Below are 17,528 nucleotides of genomic sequence, written 5' to 3' on the forward strand. Positions count from 1 at the left end.
TTCAATTTATCCTCTCCAGGAATGCTGGTGGGTGCTTGTGTCAGAGTATTCATAATAGTTCCATCACATCCAACCCTGTCCTTGCTGCTGCCTCTYACACCCTGGCAGAAGGCACAATGCCCAAGGCTTCTACATGTTTTTATAATTTAAAAATGCAAGCCTCCATTATTATTCTGCTACAACGACTCTGCCAAGATGTCGAAAAAACGCAAAAAACTTCATCTGCTGCAGAAGATGGTAACAGCTTGAGATAAGACAGGCACTGGAGCTATCAGCATCTTGCAGATATTTAAAGAGACTAGCACAGGGGCAGATGGGTTTTTCAGAGACACAACCATTTCTAATGACTGGACAGACAAAACCACGGGGCAAGATGTCTTGAAGGACAGACACCAGAGAGGTGAGCAGGACTTCCAGCTCCCATAAGCTCTAAATAAGCTTAGATCCCATAAGATCCATAAGCTTATTGATTGCCCCAATTCATTTCTGGATGAATGAGACTCTGGGCATGCCCCACCATCTGTTCCCAGATCCAGAGCACTTTCTATGCTCCTGTGTCTGAATTGGTATTAGATAGGTTCTAGAGCCCCATTGCTGCTAAAAGAAAAGAAAAAAAATTAAAATAATAGTAATTTAAAAAAAATCATCAGATCCAGAAGCCTAATCCTAAATACCATTTCCCTTCCTGGGGAAGGGAATCTCGTTTTACCTTTTTTTTTTTTTTTTTTTTTTTTTTTCATGGAGGAAAACAGAAGAAGAGAAGAGAGGGAAAAAAAAGCGCCAAATCTAGAAGAATTACGCATTTTTCAAGTAGCCAGTGACATTGAAGGCACGGATTTTTCTACCTGAATTGAACTAAGCAATGAGAATATTGAAATTTATGCCTGTTAATGCATCAGATAAGTGACTGAGCCACCAGACCRACCTAAAAGAGGCATTAGAGGAGCCTTTCCTTTCTCCACATTACTAAGGAAAATTTTCATCAGAAAGTTTCTGATCGAGAGGAGGTAACTGCAGGGCCCCATTTTCCAGCAGGTGAAARTGCCTCAGCCATTTCACTGAGTGCATGAAAGCCCAATCTGGTGACAGAGGTAACTGGGAGAGAAGCCCAGCGCCCGTTCCTGAGCACCCAGAGCTTCCCTGCACCAGGGGAAGATATAGCCATGAAGCTGTTATTGCTTTATAACACAAACTAGTATAGTTCTAATGCTTAAAACCTCTAACTGGAGCACCACTGCCCTTTTGTGCTGTGCTTGGCAGGGACAGGAGTCATTTGGAACCCGCCAGCAGGGCCAGCACAGCCCGACGGGTCTGGGACGGGGCTGCTCTGCTGACACTGCCCGCCAAACCTGGCTTTCAGTGAAACCCCCAACACCATTAGTGCCAATTCCAGAATGCTGAATTCATACATTAAAACAGGAACAAGCAGCAAACCCCTGAGCAAACAAGACCTGAAGGAAGAGAGCTGTCTGTAAGCTGGGGATACATCTTTCAAACATTTACATCCTTGACATATCCAATATTCAAATAGCTGGGTGAGCAAGTTTAAACTTAGTTTGGAAACAGACTCCATCAGCAGTTTGTTTGCTTACTTGCCTGGTTTTTCTTAAATTTGCTTTTGACCAYCTCTCCCACCACACCTGCAACAGCACACACAGCAGCAAAGGCACTGAAGATTCCTCCCTACCTTGTMCACCCACCTGTCGGCCTATTTTGCTTTTTCCACATATTCAACAAACAGCTGTCAGCTCTGAGCTTTTATTGCCTGCTTATTTATTCAGCTGCCATCACTAAATAGCAGTGGGAGGCCAATGATGATACTAGAATATCCACAGCCTCAAAGAAGCCATCTTGACAGACAGGAGCYTGTTCACACATCTGGCCTACGCAGCCCTAGACTAAGAGAAAAGTTTGCAACCAACAAAAATAAGGCTTCTTTTCTCCCAGAAATMCTCTAACTCCTCAATCCTATGCTGTTTTTCTACACTGTCCCTGCACTGAAAAGGGACACTTGTCCCATTGCTCCCATTTTCTCACATTGAAGTTCCACATCAGGAGGAGATGTGTTACTATGCTGTAGTTCCTGTGAGAAATATCTAAAACACTTCAAGAAGAGTCGATTCACTTCTAATACCATTGTCTTAGCTGGAGATTAACTACACAGGAATCCATTCCACTGAAAATGTGACTAGATTCATTTCACTGAGGGGTTAAGCTTTTTTTCCATTTCCTATTCCAGTTCCAGGCATGTTTTCAAGGACTGTAAGATTTTCATATGGAACAGTTCATACATAATGAGCAAAACTAAGAAATACTTTCGATGCAAGACAAAGAGACATAGGGACATTCTGGCCAGAGGATAAGTCTGAGAGCAGATAATTTCTCAAATTCCTGGGTACCACCCAGCTGTTTYGAGCACCTCTGGAAATGAACAGACATTCACAGTGGTGGCAGCCCAGCTCTTTATGATTGATGAAAACTACAAGATATTGAAACAGCAAAATAAGGAATAGAACAGATGATCCCTTAGCCCAACAGATTGTTCCTCTGTCCATCCTCTCCACAGACACAAGCCCTGCAGCCCATGACTTTCCCCTACAGGCTCAGGATAAGAGCATGAGATCAAACCCAATTAAAATGTAAAARGGAAGGTAAAATGGGCAAAGCCAATTTTCATTCCACTCCATTCTTGGCTCCAAGCCCAATTTTTAGCATTGGTTGCAGGCACTCACGTCCATCAGCTGTCCGGGCTTCCATGTGCACAAGGTCAGGTTCTTTATCCAGACCAGCCACTGACCTGGGAGGAGACAGAGAAAAGAGCCAATTAGCTGAAAGGCTGCAATCAGACAGAGATGGTCAGGGAATGCAAAACCATTCAGACCTACCTTGGGGCACCTGGTAGGTAGATCTCCACCTTCTAACACCTTGTCTCCTCTGTATTTCCACACAGACCACGCTCAGGGGCCCTACACCAACATTACCAGGCACAGGTGACTGATCCTGCCCGTCCCTTATCTACAAGATCAACGCTGCCATGACTGTTCTTGTCATAGCAAAGAGAGCAGCTCCCAAGACCCAGTAAAATCAAAGTTCTGTTTTAATGCTGAAGGAAAGACAAGGCCACAGCAGCCTCCTGCTCACAGMCAGCCAATTAAAAGGAGCTTTTATTTGGCTGATTAGAGACATGAAAGACTAAGTTGCCTGATTTAGCCCTGGTTTGCTGGGCAATCTTGCTATTGTTCACCTCCTTTTCCCCATCTTCAAAAGAAAAAGTGATGCACATATGGTGAATTTCAGATTTAAAAAGGTGAGAAAGTATTCATTATTCACACCACGACCCCATGCTATCCATGGTCCTTGATTATGAAACAAGGCACAAGAAGTTTCTTTAATCTTACTAGCTGAAACTTAAGCACCTCAAGTCAAATCTTCCTGTGCATTGTTATTTACTCCCTAAAAATRTTTTTCAAAGCACATTAAAAAGAGACTTTTCCTCCTGGAAGAGGGAAAGTCAAGCCCAGAACAGAAATGTTATTATTAGTGTCCTGGCTGATAAGAATCACTGAGAGATGAACATTTAGTCCTAGCAATGGCTGGCAGGGGAAAAAAAAATCCATAGATGTCCACGTGATTTATGGAGCTGCTTCTCCTGAGTTAACCAAAGRGTTAGATTAAAAAGGGACAATGACAAAAATCAGTTTCTAATTTGGTGGGAGTTGAATTTGATACAGTAGATTGTAAATAATAGATTCCCTCCGAGCCAGCCAACGTTCAGAATTCCCTAATGTTCTGAAAACATTTTTATCACATTCTTTTGCTGTTTTCATCCTTGGGGCATCAACAGCAGAAACATCCAAAATAATAACAATAAAAAAAAATACAGATACTCTGATACATTTTTGTGAATCCCACATAAAAAACATAGCAACTGAAGCAATGACAAACATATAAATGTGCTGGAGTTTAGCTAAGATCAGCCAGTGCTGCAAATGTCAAAACAACTACATTATGACCCAGGGTGTAGGTAASTGAATCTGGCACTGCTCGTTAATGAGAGCACCACATCGACAGAGAGTCCATTCACAACACACTGAATTGTGGCCAAAAGATACCAACACTACAAAACAAAGCTGTACAGGCACAGCTTTCATCATTCCACCCTCAGTGAGAAACAGTCTGCTCCTAAATCGCTACCATCAGTTTCAGGGTGATCCCACAAGGAGGAAAGTKCTGTCTGGTTTTGGTCAGGATGCCAGAATAAGCCTGAGTTCCTGTGATCATGCAATTATCAGAGTCAAATCTTCCCAATATATGGACACAGTTAAAAATGACAGTAGGATACACAGAAATTCCTTTACGTGTCAGTGAAAAACACTATGGTGTGCTGCAGTATTAGTGCCCAGTATATGCAGAAAGCAATATTTCCACTCCATAGCAGAAGTTTTCTATTTTTTTTCAAATGAGAAGCACCAATTGCTGTAATTTCAGTCATTCAGCAACCATCACCCTTGCTTGCGACATGCCAACAGAGACAGAGGTACATGCCTGCCATCTTATCTATTCATCACAACTTTATGAAAGAGAGCAATAATTCCARCACTTTGAGGTAAAGCCTGGGAACACTTTAGGGACTGGCACTGCAACCCTTCTTGACAGGTTTCCYACTTAAATTCAGCCTTAAATGCGCTCTCCTGGCATCCATTATTCTGGAAGCCAGACACCAGATTTCTACTGAGAGCCCTTTGCTTGTCCAGACACCACAATATCAGGTGGCCTCACCTGGTCCCCTGACACCCTCTGGGTCCCCTGCCTCCAGATGAAAAGGACACTGTATCTCCCTGTGCAGCAATGGGGCCAACCTCTTCCTGGCCCAGGTTCTAAGAGACATCAGTCTGCCACAGTATTATTCATTTTCAAGGGACTGTAATTAGAAGAACCTAAGTATATCCCAACAAAATGCAGAATACTCATTATCATTGYGCATTTGCATACACAAGCTCTGCAGATCTACTCATAATGCCTATTAAGTGTGCACCAGGGAACGAGAGGAGTCTCCTGAAACATGTCATTCYAGCTTCAAGTTCCTTTCCAGTGCCRTCTACTTGCTCCCTTAATTAGTTTTGACAAGCCTAATGGTTCTTTTCAGAATAACAATGATGACAARAAAGGACTAACACACAGCACACCCCTGTTATTCCTCTGCTCACCAAACACCCCACTGCAGGTTGAAAAGCTCACAAAGTGATCTTCTGCAACCCAACAGCAAGACAGGCTCCTTTATCTGCAGGCAGATAACAAGCCTGAAAAGTGATGCATTGGTCACCTTTCCTTTGCTCAAAGTAAGTTTCTCTCTTGTACCAGAGACTGATTGCAAAACAGACCCCAATCAATGCTGTTTCTTCATGCCTCACCTCACATCTGTTCCCAATGGCAAAGAACAGAGCTTTGCTTTGCATTGCTCTGACTCTTGAATTCAGGTACTTTTAGTGAAATGGTCTCTTGTCATTTGTCTGGAGGAACTTTACATGAAGAATGCAAAAAGGACAGGAGTGGAAAGAGCAAGATGTAAATGCAGATCCTGAAGCACAGCTGTACAAACACACAGAGTGTAAAGCTATTCCTTTATCCCTTTATCCTGCTGTARTYCTCTAGCMTYGAGAATTCACTACAACARCCTCTCAGGTCTGCTGATACAGGAGCAAYAACAAACAAGAAGAGACACTTTCACAGCCTTACATTTTCTTACACATTATGTCTGTGAAGAACATTTGGAGGATGCACTGCTCAATATTATTTCAGCAGCTACAGCCTGTTGAGGAGAGATGTCAGCATCCCCTGACTTACAAAACCAAGTGTAGCCCACAGAGTGGGGTGGCTGGGAAAGGCTTTCATGGTGCTCTAGCTGACAGCTCTATTCAGAGGCTTACAAAGACAAAAGTATTTAACACTCAGAGGCCTGAGGTCCTGACACATGGTCACACCTCAGGGTCCATGAACTGCTCAGCTCTGTGTTCCATGTGTACATAAATTCCAGACAGCAAAATTTAAACCGAGGTTCACAAAATGCACCCGTGTGCGCTGCTGTCTTGGATGGCCACAGGGAGAACAGAAAAAGGCACCCTCACTGTGAGGAATGGAGCTAAATCAACATCCTCCACCAYCCCTATTCATTAATCACCTCTCACATGAGAAAATGCTGAGAGGATGCAGGCAGTAGTGACAGGAAAGGTCAGTTTTTCCTGCTGACACGTTCCCCAACTGCTGCAAAAGCAGTTTTTAAAATGTGGAGCCTGCAGCCAGAATTGCAGCAGGCACAGGATAATTTTCCAATTAAGAATTTAAACTACCTCTGAATTCCATTAGAAGGAAGCAATTGTTACTTTTTTCTGTCTTCTGCTGTTGCCTTTCCTTTCTGTTCTCACAGTAGCACTCGATTTTCACAAGATCTTTCCTCCCTTCTTTTCACAAGAGGATTGTGTGCTCTTGAAAGTTGAAGGATGGATATGATCCTGGCAAGATCCTTATCTCTGTCCTGAGGGAAGAGCATTGTGCATGGATGCACATTTACTAGGCCACTCTGCTAATATTTCATCTCTGACTGGGGGGGAGAACAAGTGAGAAGGGCAAGGAACACAAGGTATTCTGCACTGGAACTAACTGTTCCTGAAATTTTTCCACATAGGATGCTAAATACTTCAAAATAAAAAAATGCCAACACATTCAAAGAAAGGAAAAAAGGTTACCTGCCTACTGGACACCTCAGCTCACTTTTTCTACCAACTCTACCATCTTTCCATGGCTTTTTTTCCTACCCATTTTCCAGACATCAGGCATTTAAAGGTGAAAAGGAGCATTGAGATCTGGCTCCTCTAGCATCTTAGAGCAGAACAGCTGAGCAATTCCAACTGCCTGCTGTTGATCCTTGCTCCCTAAACCATCAACTGGGAGTAAGAGGTGCTCCATTACTTCATCTCCTGAACCCAACAGTTTGGGAGGTTTGAGTGAGTATCCCTGAATGTGAGCAACATTTGTGTTACAGATTTACAACAAGGTAAAAGAAAAAATTCAGTTCACAGGAATCAACCTCTCAAACTTGGTTTGGAATCTGCTGGACTGAGCACACACAAGGGGTGTGCTTGTTTCTAACCAGTCAAAGGGGCATTCACCAACTTTGAAAACAAAACCAAAGCTTTTAAAACAAATTGAGATTTTCCCAAGATGCTGACTTGAAAATTCATTTTTGCAGGTTAAGAGATCAGACTGAAGGCAATTGCCAGTATCCATATAAAGAGACAGAGGAGACAGATGGATGCTACCTAGCAGGATATTGTGCAGTAAATAAGGGCCAGAAACAGCAAGGAACAAGGCACATTTATTGTGCAATAATATGTAAAGAGAAAAACACCCTCTTGCTGCAGGCAGCTGCAATCAAATTAGTGGATGTTGCCAATTAGTCTGCTGTAATTTTAATTCTATCCTGCTCCAGAAGTGAATAAACACTTTTGTGTGGTACCTGTCAGGCAATGCAGGGGGCTAACTCACCCAAGCAACACAAGGACYATGCCTATATGGGCATATGGWAGCACAAACTCCATTCCATTCCTAMTCAGYTGAGCTGGAGCTCTTWACACAGCACCCTTGCTAAATGACACATACCTTCCCTTCTCCTGTGAAACTGCATCATTCTCTTCTAAGTATCAATAACTGCAGTTAGCTCCAGGTGGGCAAGAGGATTAATGCATTAATTGGTCTAAAATCAGCTCCATCACACATTAACTCTGCRCACATAACATCCCACATGCACACAACCTGCACACAGCCCAGGCCAACCTCCCACCACAAATTACCACAGTTAACAACAGATACAAATGTTGAACTGTTGGGGTAAAGAATGTGGTTATTAAACACACAAATAAAGTATCATTCTCTGTGGCTGAGCCAGGGGACAGCCRCTGGATGTGTTAGGATGTGATGAGGTCTCCAAAGAGTTACGGACAAAACCTCCTTGCACAGCGTATTTCAAATGAAGCTTGGGAAGAAAGCTGGGCAAAAAGATACTGTAAGAAACTGTCTTAGCCAGGTCTCTGGAGTTTTCTACATCTTTTCCAGTGCTAATTTCTGTGATGCTACAGTTCTGGGCATCGGCAGAAGTAATTGTTGTGAGACTTAGCTTGCAAGATAAGGAGAAAAAAAATGCCAAGTGTTTATTCTCAGCTAATTTCTTTCTAGCAAAGACAAGTCCCAATGAATTTTAAGGAGGTGTTCTGCCTGGTATTTCAAAGAAAACAAAACTGAAGGTGTTCATGGCATCTGCATGTGTTTCCATATGTACATGCGCCTCATCCTTACTAAAACTGAATGCCTAAAGCTGCACCCTCCCTGTAAACTCCGTGGATAACAGGTCCTTGAACTACAAAGYTGCTGCACACAGTTCTTTCATGGATACAGCAGACCAGGAAGAGGAAAGAGGTCCAAATCAGTCCTCTCYTTGAGGGGAAAACTGACATTTAGGCTCAACCGCATCAGCCACTACCAGGGAACCCATGCAGGGCAGCAGGCTCTGCTGCACACAGAAACATTTCTTTCTCTTCTCCGTGCATACAAGGGGACTACTTATACCACAGAAATTAACAGGGATTACCTTTAAAGTATATTTAGCAAAAGAAAAACTGCTGTTGCTTAATATTTTTTCTTTTCCCTTTATGCTAACACCAAAACCTATGCACAAAAAAGTCTGTTCTCATCCAGTCAACAGGTCTTACTCCTTTAAAGTCCTCTGGCATTTTTTCCCCAATATATACCATAACTCCCAACAAGTACAACCACATTTTTGTGAAATATACTCAAAAGCTTGCACAGGTGCAAAGGCACAGCTTATCCTGAGGGATTATCCCAATTCAGGAAAAAGCCTTTTTTTTCTTTTTTTTTTCTTTTTTTTTCTTTTTCTCTTTTTTTTTTGCCAAGTCCTAGCAGCACCAGCATCAGGATGTGGTGGAAGTAATGAATCATCAGCTCATCGAGTTAAGATGTTGCTGTCTTGGAGAATCTCAAAGCCTGAGTGCAGACACACCATCAGCTCTCTGTGCCATCAGCACCCAACACCAGCAGTGCTGCTGTGGAGAGGGCATGTCCAGAGAGGACAGAGGAAATTTACCTGGGGTTTTGAGGTCTGCAAATTTTATGGTGGACAAGTTTTAAGCACATTCCAACACAAGGATTCTGTTTTAATTCTGTTTTGCCTTCTTCTGGAAGGGGCACTTTTCTGCACGACACTTTTAACACTCTAAATTTCAAGTTCCTTTAGGAGACAAAAAGAAAAGTATATTTTTGGATTTTTGGATTTGCTTAGAATTAGTTTAGTGCCTCCTACATTATGAAGCCCAGTTAATTAATGTTTTCCCAGTGCTTGGCTAYCCTCCTTTGAAAGTTGTGTACATGGGGAATTGCTACAGATTATTGCTTTGCTTTTTCATGAAACATGAATCAGYCCTGTTTCGGATTACTTTCGAAAAGGAAAGTACATGCTCAAAGACCTTTCAGCTCAGCTCAGCAGCCAAAGATTTCACTGAAGTTACTCCTCTCCCTCAAAGGAAATGTGTGCAAGGCTTGCAATATTTCTCTGAGTTTGTTTCCTAGCAGAAGTATCTAACATGACCCATTCAAGAAATGTTTCACACCAAAATAAGGATTATCAGTTCACTGTGTATTTAATTGCCCTCATCTGTACAAACATTTTCCAGTTGTAAATATGACATGCCCAAAATGCTAAGGCTCAGTGATTCAGCTATTAACTGAGGCCTAGGCAGACAAAAATGCCTCTGAAAAGCTTCAGAGTGAGAGCATCATTTAATAAATGAATGCGGCAGTAGATGGATAAAAATAAAGCTTAAATTGTCCAAAGAGGGGATGCCAGTATGAAACTTGGCACAGACAATATGTATAGGATTTGCTGATGAGCCCCACATGCCTATGGGCATTGTACATTGCATTAATTAAGGAAGAATGAGTSTCTACATTCCCTGTTGCAGGATATTGTGAAGAATCACCCTGGGATAGCATCTACACATTCTGGAAATGAATTTGTGGTTCATTTCAAGCATTTTGGGGAAAAGCAATATGAAAAAATAGATTTGTGTCACAAACCTTTTGTGACAGTTGTTTCTCTGCATTTCAGACACTAACCTGAAAAGAACAAGTGGCTTATTTCATTCTTTGACTTTTAGCCATCAGCCAGAAAAGGAAGAGAGAAAGAAAAAAGAATAAGGGTAAGGAGGAGAAATACAGAGCAGAATAAACTACTCTGTTSTGGACCAGCAAGCATAAATGCATCAATGTGTCTCTTTGCCCCCAAAAAATCACACTCAATTAGCTGCTGAGAGTGAGATGCTCATTTTGTCCCAACATCACAAGAGGAAAAGACAAAGAAGCAGGAAACAAAAGGGATTCTGGCAGCAGACAGATATGCAAAGACAGGCTCTGTCTGTAGAAACAGCAAGTGTGTGTGCMTATGATTTATAAAASCARCAGTGACAYGAGGTCAGCAGATCACCAAGWGYCTCRTGACAAGACAGGTTTGCATTCAAAACAAAGCATCCTCACAGGCAGAATGGAGATGAATAAAACAGCCACAGTCACTTGYAGGTTTCTGTGAGTGAAAGAGCAACACTGCAGCAGGAAGATCAGAGAAAACACAGACYTTTTGGGGGTCCTTTGTTCTGAGGTGGGCAGGTGAACAAACAATAAGGAGGCAAGGCTGTCCTTGGGACTGAGCACTAGACACAGCCCCAGGTCTTGAGAACAGCCATATCCCAAAGCATCCTCAGCCCCAAAGTGTCCTCAACCCCAAAACATTACCCTGTTCAAGTGAGAATGCTCAGGGCAGAATGCTGCAGTGGAAGTCATGTCAAGAAGCCAGGTTGTATGGTCAAGCTGTGGGTAAATCAAGAGCTTCTCTTTGTTGGGTCCTTGATCTGTCATTATAGAGGAGCAATAAAAGGAAAGGGACATGCAAGGCCAAATGAAAAGTAATACTCTGTTGGTTTCTATCCTTAAGGCAAATTCCAAAGCGCCAGCACACTGCTCAAATCTAATGATTTGTAGAAAGAAAAAAAAGAATTCTGGAGAAACTACTGCAGATCTAGAAACGGCTTTAGGGAGTCACTATTACAGATTGCCCCTAAAATCAATATTGTAATGGAACACGTCTCCTTCCCTCAAAGATTTTCAATCAAAACCTGAAAACMAAAAATACTGTGAACAAAACCCAAGAATCTGTCTGTTCCTTTGGCCAAAAACCTGGCAGCGTTCTTGGCTTGGTTTTCTTTCTTTATTTTTCAGTTAAAAGCAGGATTTCTCCTATGTGAAAAAGCTCAGRTCTACTGACATCAGCTCTGAAGTCTACAGGTATTATTTATTATTTCTTAAGCACTTGCTGGCAGATACAGCTGAGTATGTTTCTCTCTCAGACTCAGCTACAGAACTCCTGACATTCCACTAAACATGGAAATGCATCTACATCCCATTTTTATTGCCTTCTGCCCAACGGAGAACAMTTGTCTGCAAGATAATTACAGAGCTACGATAACCACTGCTATGTCCTATTCCAATTAACTCCCTACAAATATGCAAGTGAAACAGCATCACTCACTGGCTTCTCATCCTTGTTCTCTATATGATCAGCAAGACACAAGTTACTGAATCAACATTATTTAAAAGAACCTGTAGCGCAGCTAATAAGAGACTSCTTCCTGCTCTTCCATTCTGATGCAGCTTCATGCTCACTGTGCTTAACAATAGCAAAATTAAACTCATCTCATTCTACAGAGGAGACTCAGGGGAATGCCAGGGAATGAAAGGATGGGAGTTTCATTTTCTTCTCTTGCCGAGAATGAATTCTGCCTCATATAACTGCTGATGAATTGTCGTTTTAAGAGAGTTTGTTAATTTACAACAAGCAGAAGGCATAAAAACGGACCTCCTTATCTTTAATGGATGTTATTGAGCAACACAAATGGTTCACATTTAAATTAATGCAGAAACATCTTGTCTGTTTTGCCACGATAAGACTGTCTGCACAGCACGGGCTCAACTTCTGCTAAATAAAACAACTGGTTTTGTTCAACTCAATGCCAGGCAAATTTCCAAAGGTTCGGCAGCTGAAGTCAGTTCAGGGAAATGAACTGGAATTTACCTGGGTCCTTCCTGATTCTTCTTGAGAAAATTTTCCTGAAGAACTTTGAGGTAAGACTGAAAATCTAGTTTCAAGTAAAAATTGTCCCTGACAGTGTTGATGTATTTGCTGAGGATAAATCCTCCCTTAGGTTACAACTTCCTCCAGTTCAAGAACTATTCCAGCCCCAGTTGCTGTAAAGAAACAAGAGCTGTAAAGGTGCTTTTCTTGAAATCTGGCCATCTGGAATGAGGTCTGGGGCAAAGGGAAGATGGATTCAGAAAAGATTTTCACCCCTGATGCCCACAGGTGTTTTGCCACTGGATGAAATGGACAGAAAATTATATCCGTAATCAAAGTATGTAAAGAAGTAATTCCTAAATTTCTCAGAACAGCAGTGATTTTAAAAGAATTCCCAAATGTTTATCTTTCAGTCATCTAAAAACAAGAGGGATTCTCTCCCACACTGAAAATTCATTCATTTTCCCAGAGATTAGTATGACATAGAACAAAGGTCAAAAACCTAACCCAAATAAAAAAAAAACTAAAAATAAAAAAAAAAGTGGGAGACTATTCCTTGCAACCCAAAATGCACAAAATATGATACTACTTTCAGCCTGGCAGCCTGGTTTTTGATTAGCTTTGCCAAGCTATGACAGTATGGGAGATCCSCATATGCCTCAGAGGGATGCATTATTCAATATATTAATTAGAGGGCTGGCTTTCATCATTGCTTCCCACAAAGTATCACAAAGAACTACTCTGGGACTGTTCCTGACAAACTGGAATTAATTTGTGTCTGAATTCACGTGCATCAGGAGAGCCAGGATGAAGTCAGGCCAGGCAGACTACAGGAGTCAGCAGTACAGATTCCAGCCCTGGCCTTTGAAACACAATGATGGGGTTTGGACATCGTATTTGTTATCTTCTTGTGTGAGAAGAACAGATTATCCCCACATGCCCTGYTCAGACAGACATGGCATTGGGACCCAGTCCAGGGATCCATACAAATTGGGAGAAATATTCAACAATTTCTTCCTTAGGTCTTTCTTATTAGTGGTTCACATAGCCTGCTTTAGTCTCAGACACTCAGTCAAAGAAAATGTGGAGGAGGTAGGGGCAACAAAATGATCCAAGATTAGCAATGGGAGAGATAAGAGAAGAGACTGGCCCCAGGATATAAAAAAACCTGATAGATGAGAGACCAAAGCAAAAGCTTTTTGATGGCTGAAAGCACTAACTGCAGTACAATAGGTGACATACAGTGGTAGGCGTTAGATTTAAACCWAATGAACAGAAATATTTCAGCCCTTGCTTCTTGAGGCCTTAAGGAAAAAAAAAAACCTGCCAGTCACAGAACATTAAAGACATAAATGAGGCAAACATCACGAATTGTACTAAAATCACCACAAATCAAGAATTCTAAAAGCCAGATAGTATTTATGTAAGGATATGCACAGTTACATTAGTGGAGAAAGGATAAWCCTTCCWTCTGCAAGATATGTTCTKTYTCTCAAACARAAAGAGGTTAYAGAGTAAAAGGAGGAGCTTAGAAARAAAAGACCMTCAAAGASAACTTATTCTAAAATTGCCCTTYCARARGATRGAACAAGAACTCRTTCTTGCTGTTATGACAGCCAGAATTCCAGAGGTGTACATGTATCATGACACTTTTTCATGTGGCACTTTTCTTATGGTTCATTTATTATGTACTTCATGGGTTTTAAAGGAGAATTTAAAGTATTTAAAATTATTTCCCTATGTAATCACACATAGAATGCTTCTAGATTCGCTCACAGAATCCTTCTAATCCTTCTAGACAGAACATTTTTAGTATGTTTTTTGTTTTTTCTTTTCCTGTAAAAAGAGCTTTGACCCCAGGCAGCCTGATTAGCATGGCATCCACAGGACCCTGTAAAAAAGTCAAACACTTATTTTCCTAGGAAAGCAGGCAGTAAGGAGAGGAGCATCATACAACAGTAAAGCATCAGCTTCTACTTAGAGCTCATATTCATAGTACAAGAGACTAATTCTACCAAATTTCCTTCATAAGATGCAATCAGGCAGCACAAACATACACCAAAACCCCAAATATCTTTGGTTTTAGTCCCAGGTAATCTAGAAAATACTTTGTAATACTTCTTCAGTAGTGTACTATGGGCTTTTTCCACCTCCTACAAAGATGCTTTCCAGATGCAACTATTTCTGTCAATCACTCATAAATTAGTTCAAAAAAGAACATGGACTGTGCTCAGAAAGGGGAATAGTGGTCTGAACATTACAGTGACCACAGGCACTAATGGAACTCATGGGGTCTGTGCAGTCTCTATAACAGTCCTGCAGCATTTCYCAGAGACAGAAAGGGAAGGATTTTCCTGTTCTTAGGGTCATTTAGGTTTTTATACTCTTAGATACCATAAAATATATCATGATGTCCCTGGAAAAGCACTTAATCTGTAGTTGAAAACCAGGGCAGGACTGAGTTTAGGAAAAAGAAACCACCCATTTTATTTCAGACTGCACTCTTTCCCTACTTTAGTTATTTTTAAAAAATCACATATTGCAAAATAAAGTTTCATTCAAATTTTAAAATTACTTTAAAAGAGCATTCAAAAACTGTCACACATTTCATGATATTCCTTTAACTTTTGAGAGACACATTTTGAAAACACTGTTGTGAATTCTAAAATACCTTTACTAACTTGAAACGTTTTCTACAAAAATAAACACTATTTCAGCCTATAAAAACTATCCATCTCTATATCTGGGTTCAGTTTTTATCTCTGCCACTGAGTTACTGTGTAATCACAAGTCTGTCACCTACAACCTAACATTTGGAAACACTAAGCATCTATAGTGCCAATGGCATTAATTGTAGGCACACAAAATGAAATAAAATCCCTAGCCTCAGAGTCTCACTGTGCCCTTTTTTTAAATGAAAAGGAAAATAAAACTGAGTTTATCATCACCATGGTGTTGTGGTCTTTAATTAACTAAAGTGACCTTGCAAGGAAATCTTCCAATATATGCCAAAAATTTATGAGAAAGTCTCACATCTCCTGAACTCTTATTACACAGCTTGAGGCTAGAGTTTGAAAATGTCCTCAGCAAGTTCATGGTCACGGTGGCTTGAGGATCACATTCCAGATTTATGTTAGCTTTATCCCCCAGAAAAAACAACCTTTCCGGGGTGTTTGTGCCCACAGGGCATGGGAAGCAGATCCCTTAGCAGAGCCAAGTGAGTCACGAGCCCAGGGGAGGCTCCAGMRATAGGCACTGGGTGCGTGCCTTGGTGATGTTAGCGGGTGTCATCCATGGCTGCCAAACTGGCATCACTCCCTTCAGCCATAGCTCCATGTATGGTTTGGTTTTAATTCTGAAAAACTCAAACGTAGGATTATTTAAGAGTCAATTTGACATTTACAAGACTATGTTTTCCTAACACTAAACTTGGCTGTAAAAAATCAGGCGATGTTTCCCCAGCACTGTGCAATGACACCATCTGGTAGTTAATGATTAGTGGGATTTGCAGGAGAGGCAGGCACATATTTGACTAACCACTTCTTTGCTGACAAACTAGGCAAGTGAAGTWAATGTTGGCTGTATCCAAAGGTCAYTGCTGGAACTGCTGCTGAAACAGTCTGCGTGGACCARAATTGGCACTGGAATTAGGAAACATTAGTGCTGTCAGAAAGATGAAGAAATAAAAATAGACRCAAACATCTGTGTGAAGGCAGATGCAAACCCATATAACAACCTTTAGAAACACTGAGGTAARCCCCTTAACTTCTGCTACATTACTCACAAATATCCAAACCAGCCTTCACCATAGTTGCCATGAAGTTCAGGCTGCAAATAAAAAGAAATACACTGGCTATATTTTACTACCCGTTCCTATCCAAAATCACAAAAAAATATTGAAAACCTTGCCCTTGAGAGACAAAATTTGTTGTCTCATTCCTCAAATGACTGTGAYAGAAACCCCTTAACTCCAAAGCACAGGCTGTGTTAGTGGATACACAGCCTCTTTCCTTTTCTCAGTGAAAGCACAGCCTGTTCCCTTCTCCCAATTGTTAATGCACAAAGATCACAGTGATTGTGGCTGGCATTCATAGACCCAAGACAAAAAAAACAAAACAAAACAAACAGAAATCTGGTTGATTACCATGGGGAAAAAAAGGAAAAGGTAAAATTCTGGGGAGACTTGTTGAGGGAATCAGTAGTGTATTTGAGAACTGCTTCATGCACCATATTTTTCTACTTGCAAATACAAACACTTGCTCCTTGAAGCCACACTAGTGCATGTCCTATTTTCTCCTCCCATTCTCTGCCTTGTTGGTGTTTTCTGTCCATCTGTCATCACTAGAGTGTATTTCAGTGGCTTTTACTGACTGGACTGATGCTGCACACTGACTTCAGGGCCCCAAATATCCCCACAGACATCAGAAATGCTGTGCAGATTTCTCCCTCTCTCCCACACAAATGGGTGTTTCCCACTTTCCTGCTCCCAGGCTTTGACAGAATCACCCACAGCCCCAGAGATCATGAGCAAAAAATACATGAGGAGGGAAATGTTTTGCTGTAACAGGCAAAAAAGAAAGAAAAACCCACACCCAAGGAGAACGATTCCACATCCACCACTTCATATTCCCCACTGATGATGGAAGGCAGAAAATAGGAATGAGTTCTCCAATAAAGAAAAGCTTGGGGAGACCCTAAGAGATGGCATGGGTGTCCCAAGGAATTGTGTTCTTGGCTCAGGAGATCCTCATGTTTGCTCAGCAAACATAGGCAGGGCCYCCAAACACAAATGGACAGGGAATGACAGTCACAGTCATCCAGCTGGTTGGACAGAAAACACAGGCTCCCTCGAGAAACTCTGTATTTTAAAGAATTAAATTTTAAAGAATTAAGCCCTAAGATGACAGAAGGACTTCACATGCCACTAAAGCTTCTTTTCATTTTCTTGTACCCCTCCAGTGCTCTTAATCTACTACTGCAACACTTCATATTGCAGTATTTGAATACTTCAGTCATCAAAGTGTTCTCCTACCCCAGTCTCACCTACAGGGAGCAGCAAGGCAAAATCAGCCTGAGTCACCCAAGCTGACAGGAAAAGCTGTGACCCTGAAAGTGCTTGGTTAATTAATGCTTCAGAAACCAACCTGTCCTGCCCACCTGCTTAGTTCCACTCTGCTGCCGCAGGAAAAGGCAGAGGTAGTAAAAAAAAACGACTTAAGGACAATTCAAGTCCTGTGAGTTTYTATCAGAAGAGCAACAGTATTTAGTCAGCAGAACACACCATGTGTTTTACGAGCAAGGAAGCTCCACCAGCATTTCTACAGTACRAAATACGGAC

The 17,528-nt window shown here is 41.4% G+C and overlaps 1 protein-coding gene across 1 annotated transcript in view; it reads right to left on the bottom strand.

Moving 5' to 3' along the window:
* SORCS3 (sortilin related VPS10 domain containing receptor 3) overlaps nucleotides 1–17,528 on the bottom strand; it is a 182,642-nt gene that overhangs the window by 76,974 nt on the left and 88,140 nt on the right. The window contains exon 6 of the mRNA XM_057379343.1: nucleotides 2,733–2,797. Within this exon, the coding sequence (XP_057235326.1) occupies nucleotides 2,733–2,797 (65 nt within the window). The remainder of the gene's footprint in view (nucleotides 1–2,732; nucleotides 2,798–17,528) is intronic.

This window comes from Malurus melanocephalus, unplaced genomic scaffold (genome assembly GCF_030028575.1).
Source record: "Malurus melanocephalus ecotype Western Australia unplaced genomic scaffold, MMel_1.1 scaffold_12, whole genome shotgun sequence".
NCBI lineage: Eukaryota > Metazoa > Chordata > Aves > Passeriformes > Maluridae > Malurus > Malurus melanocephalus.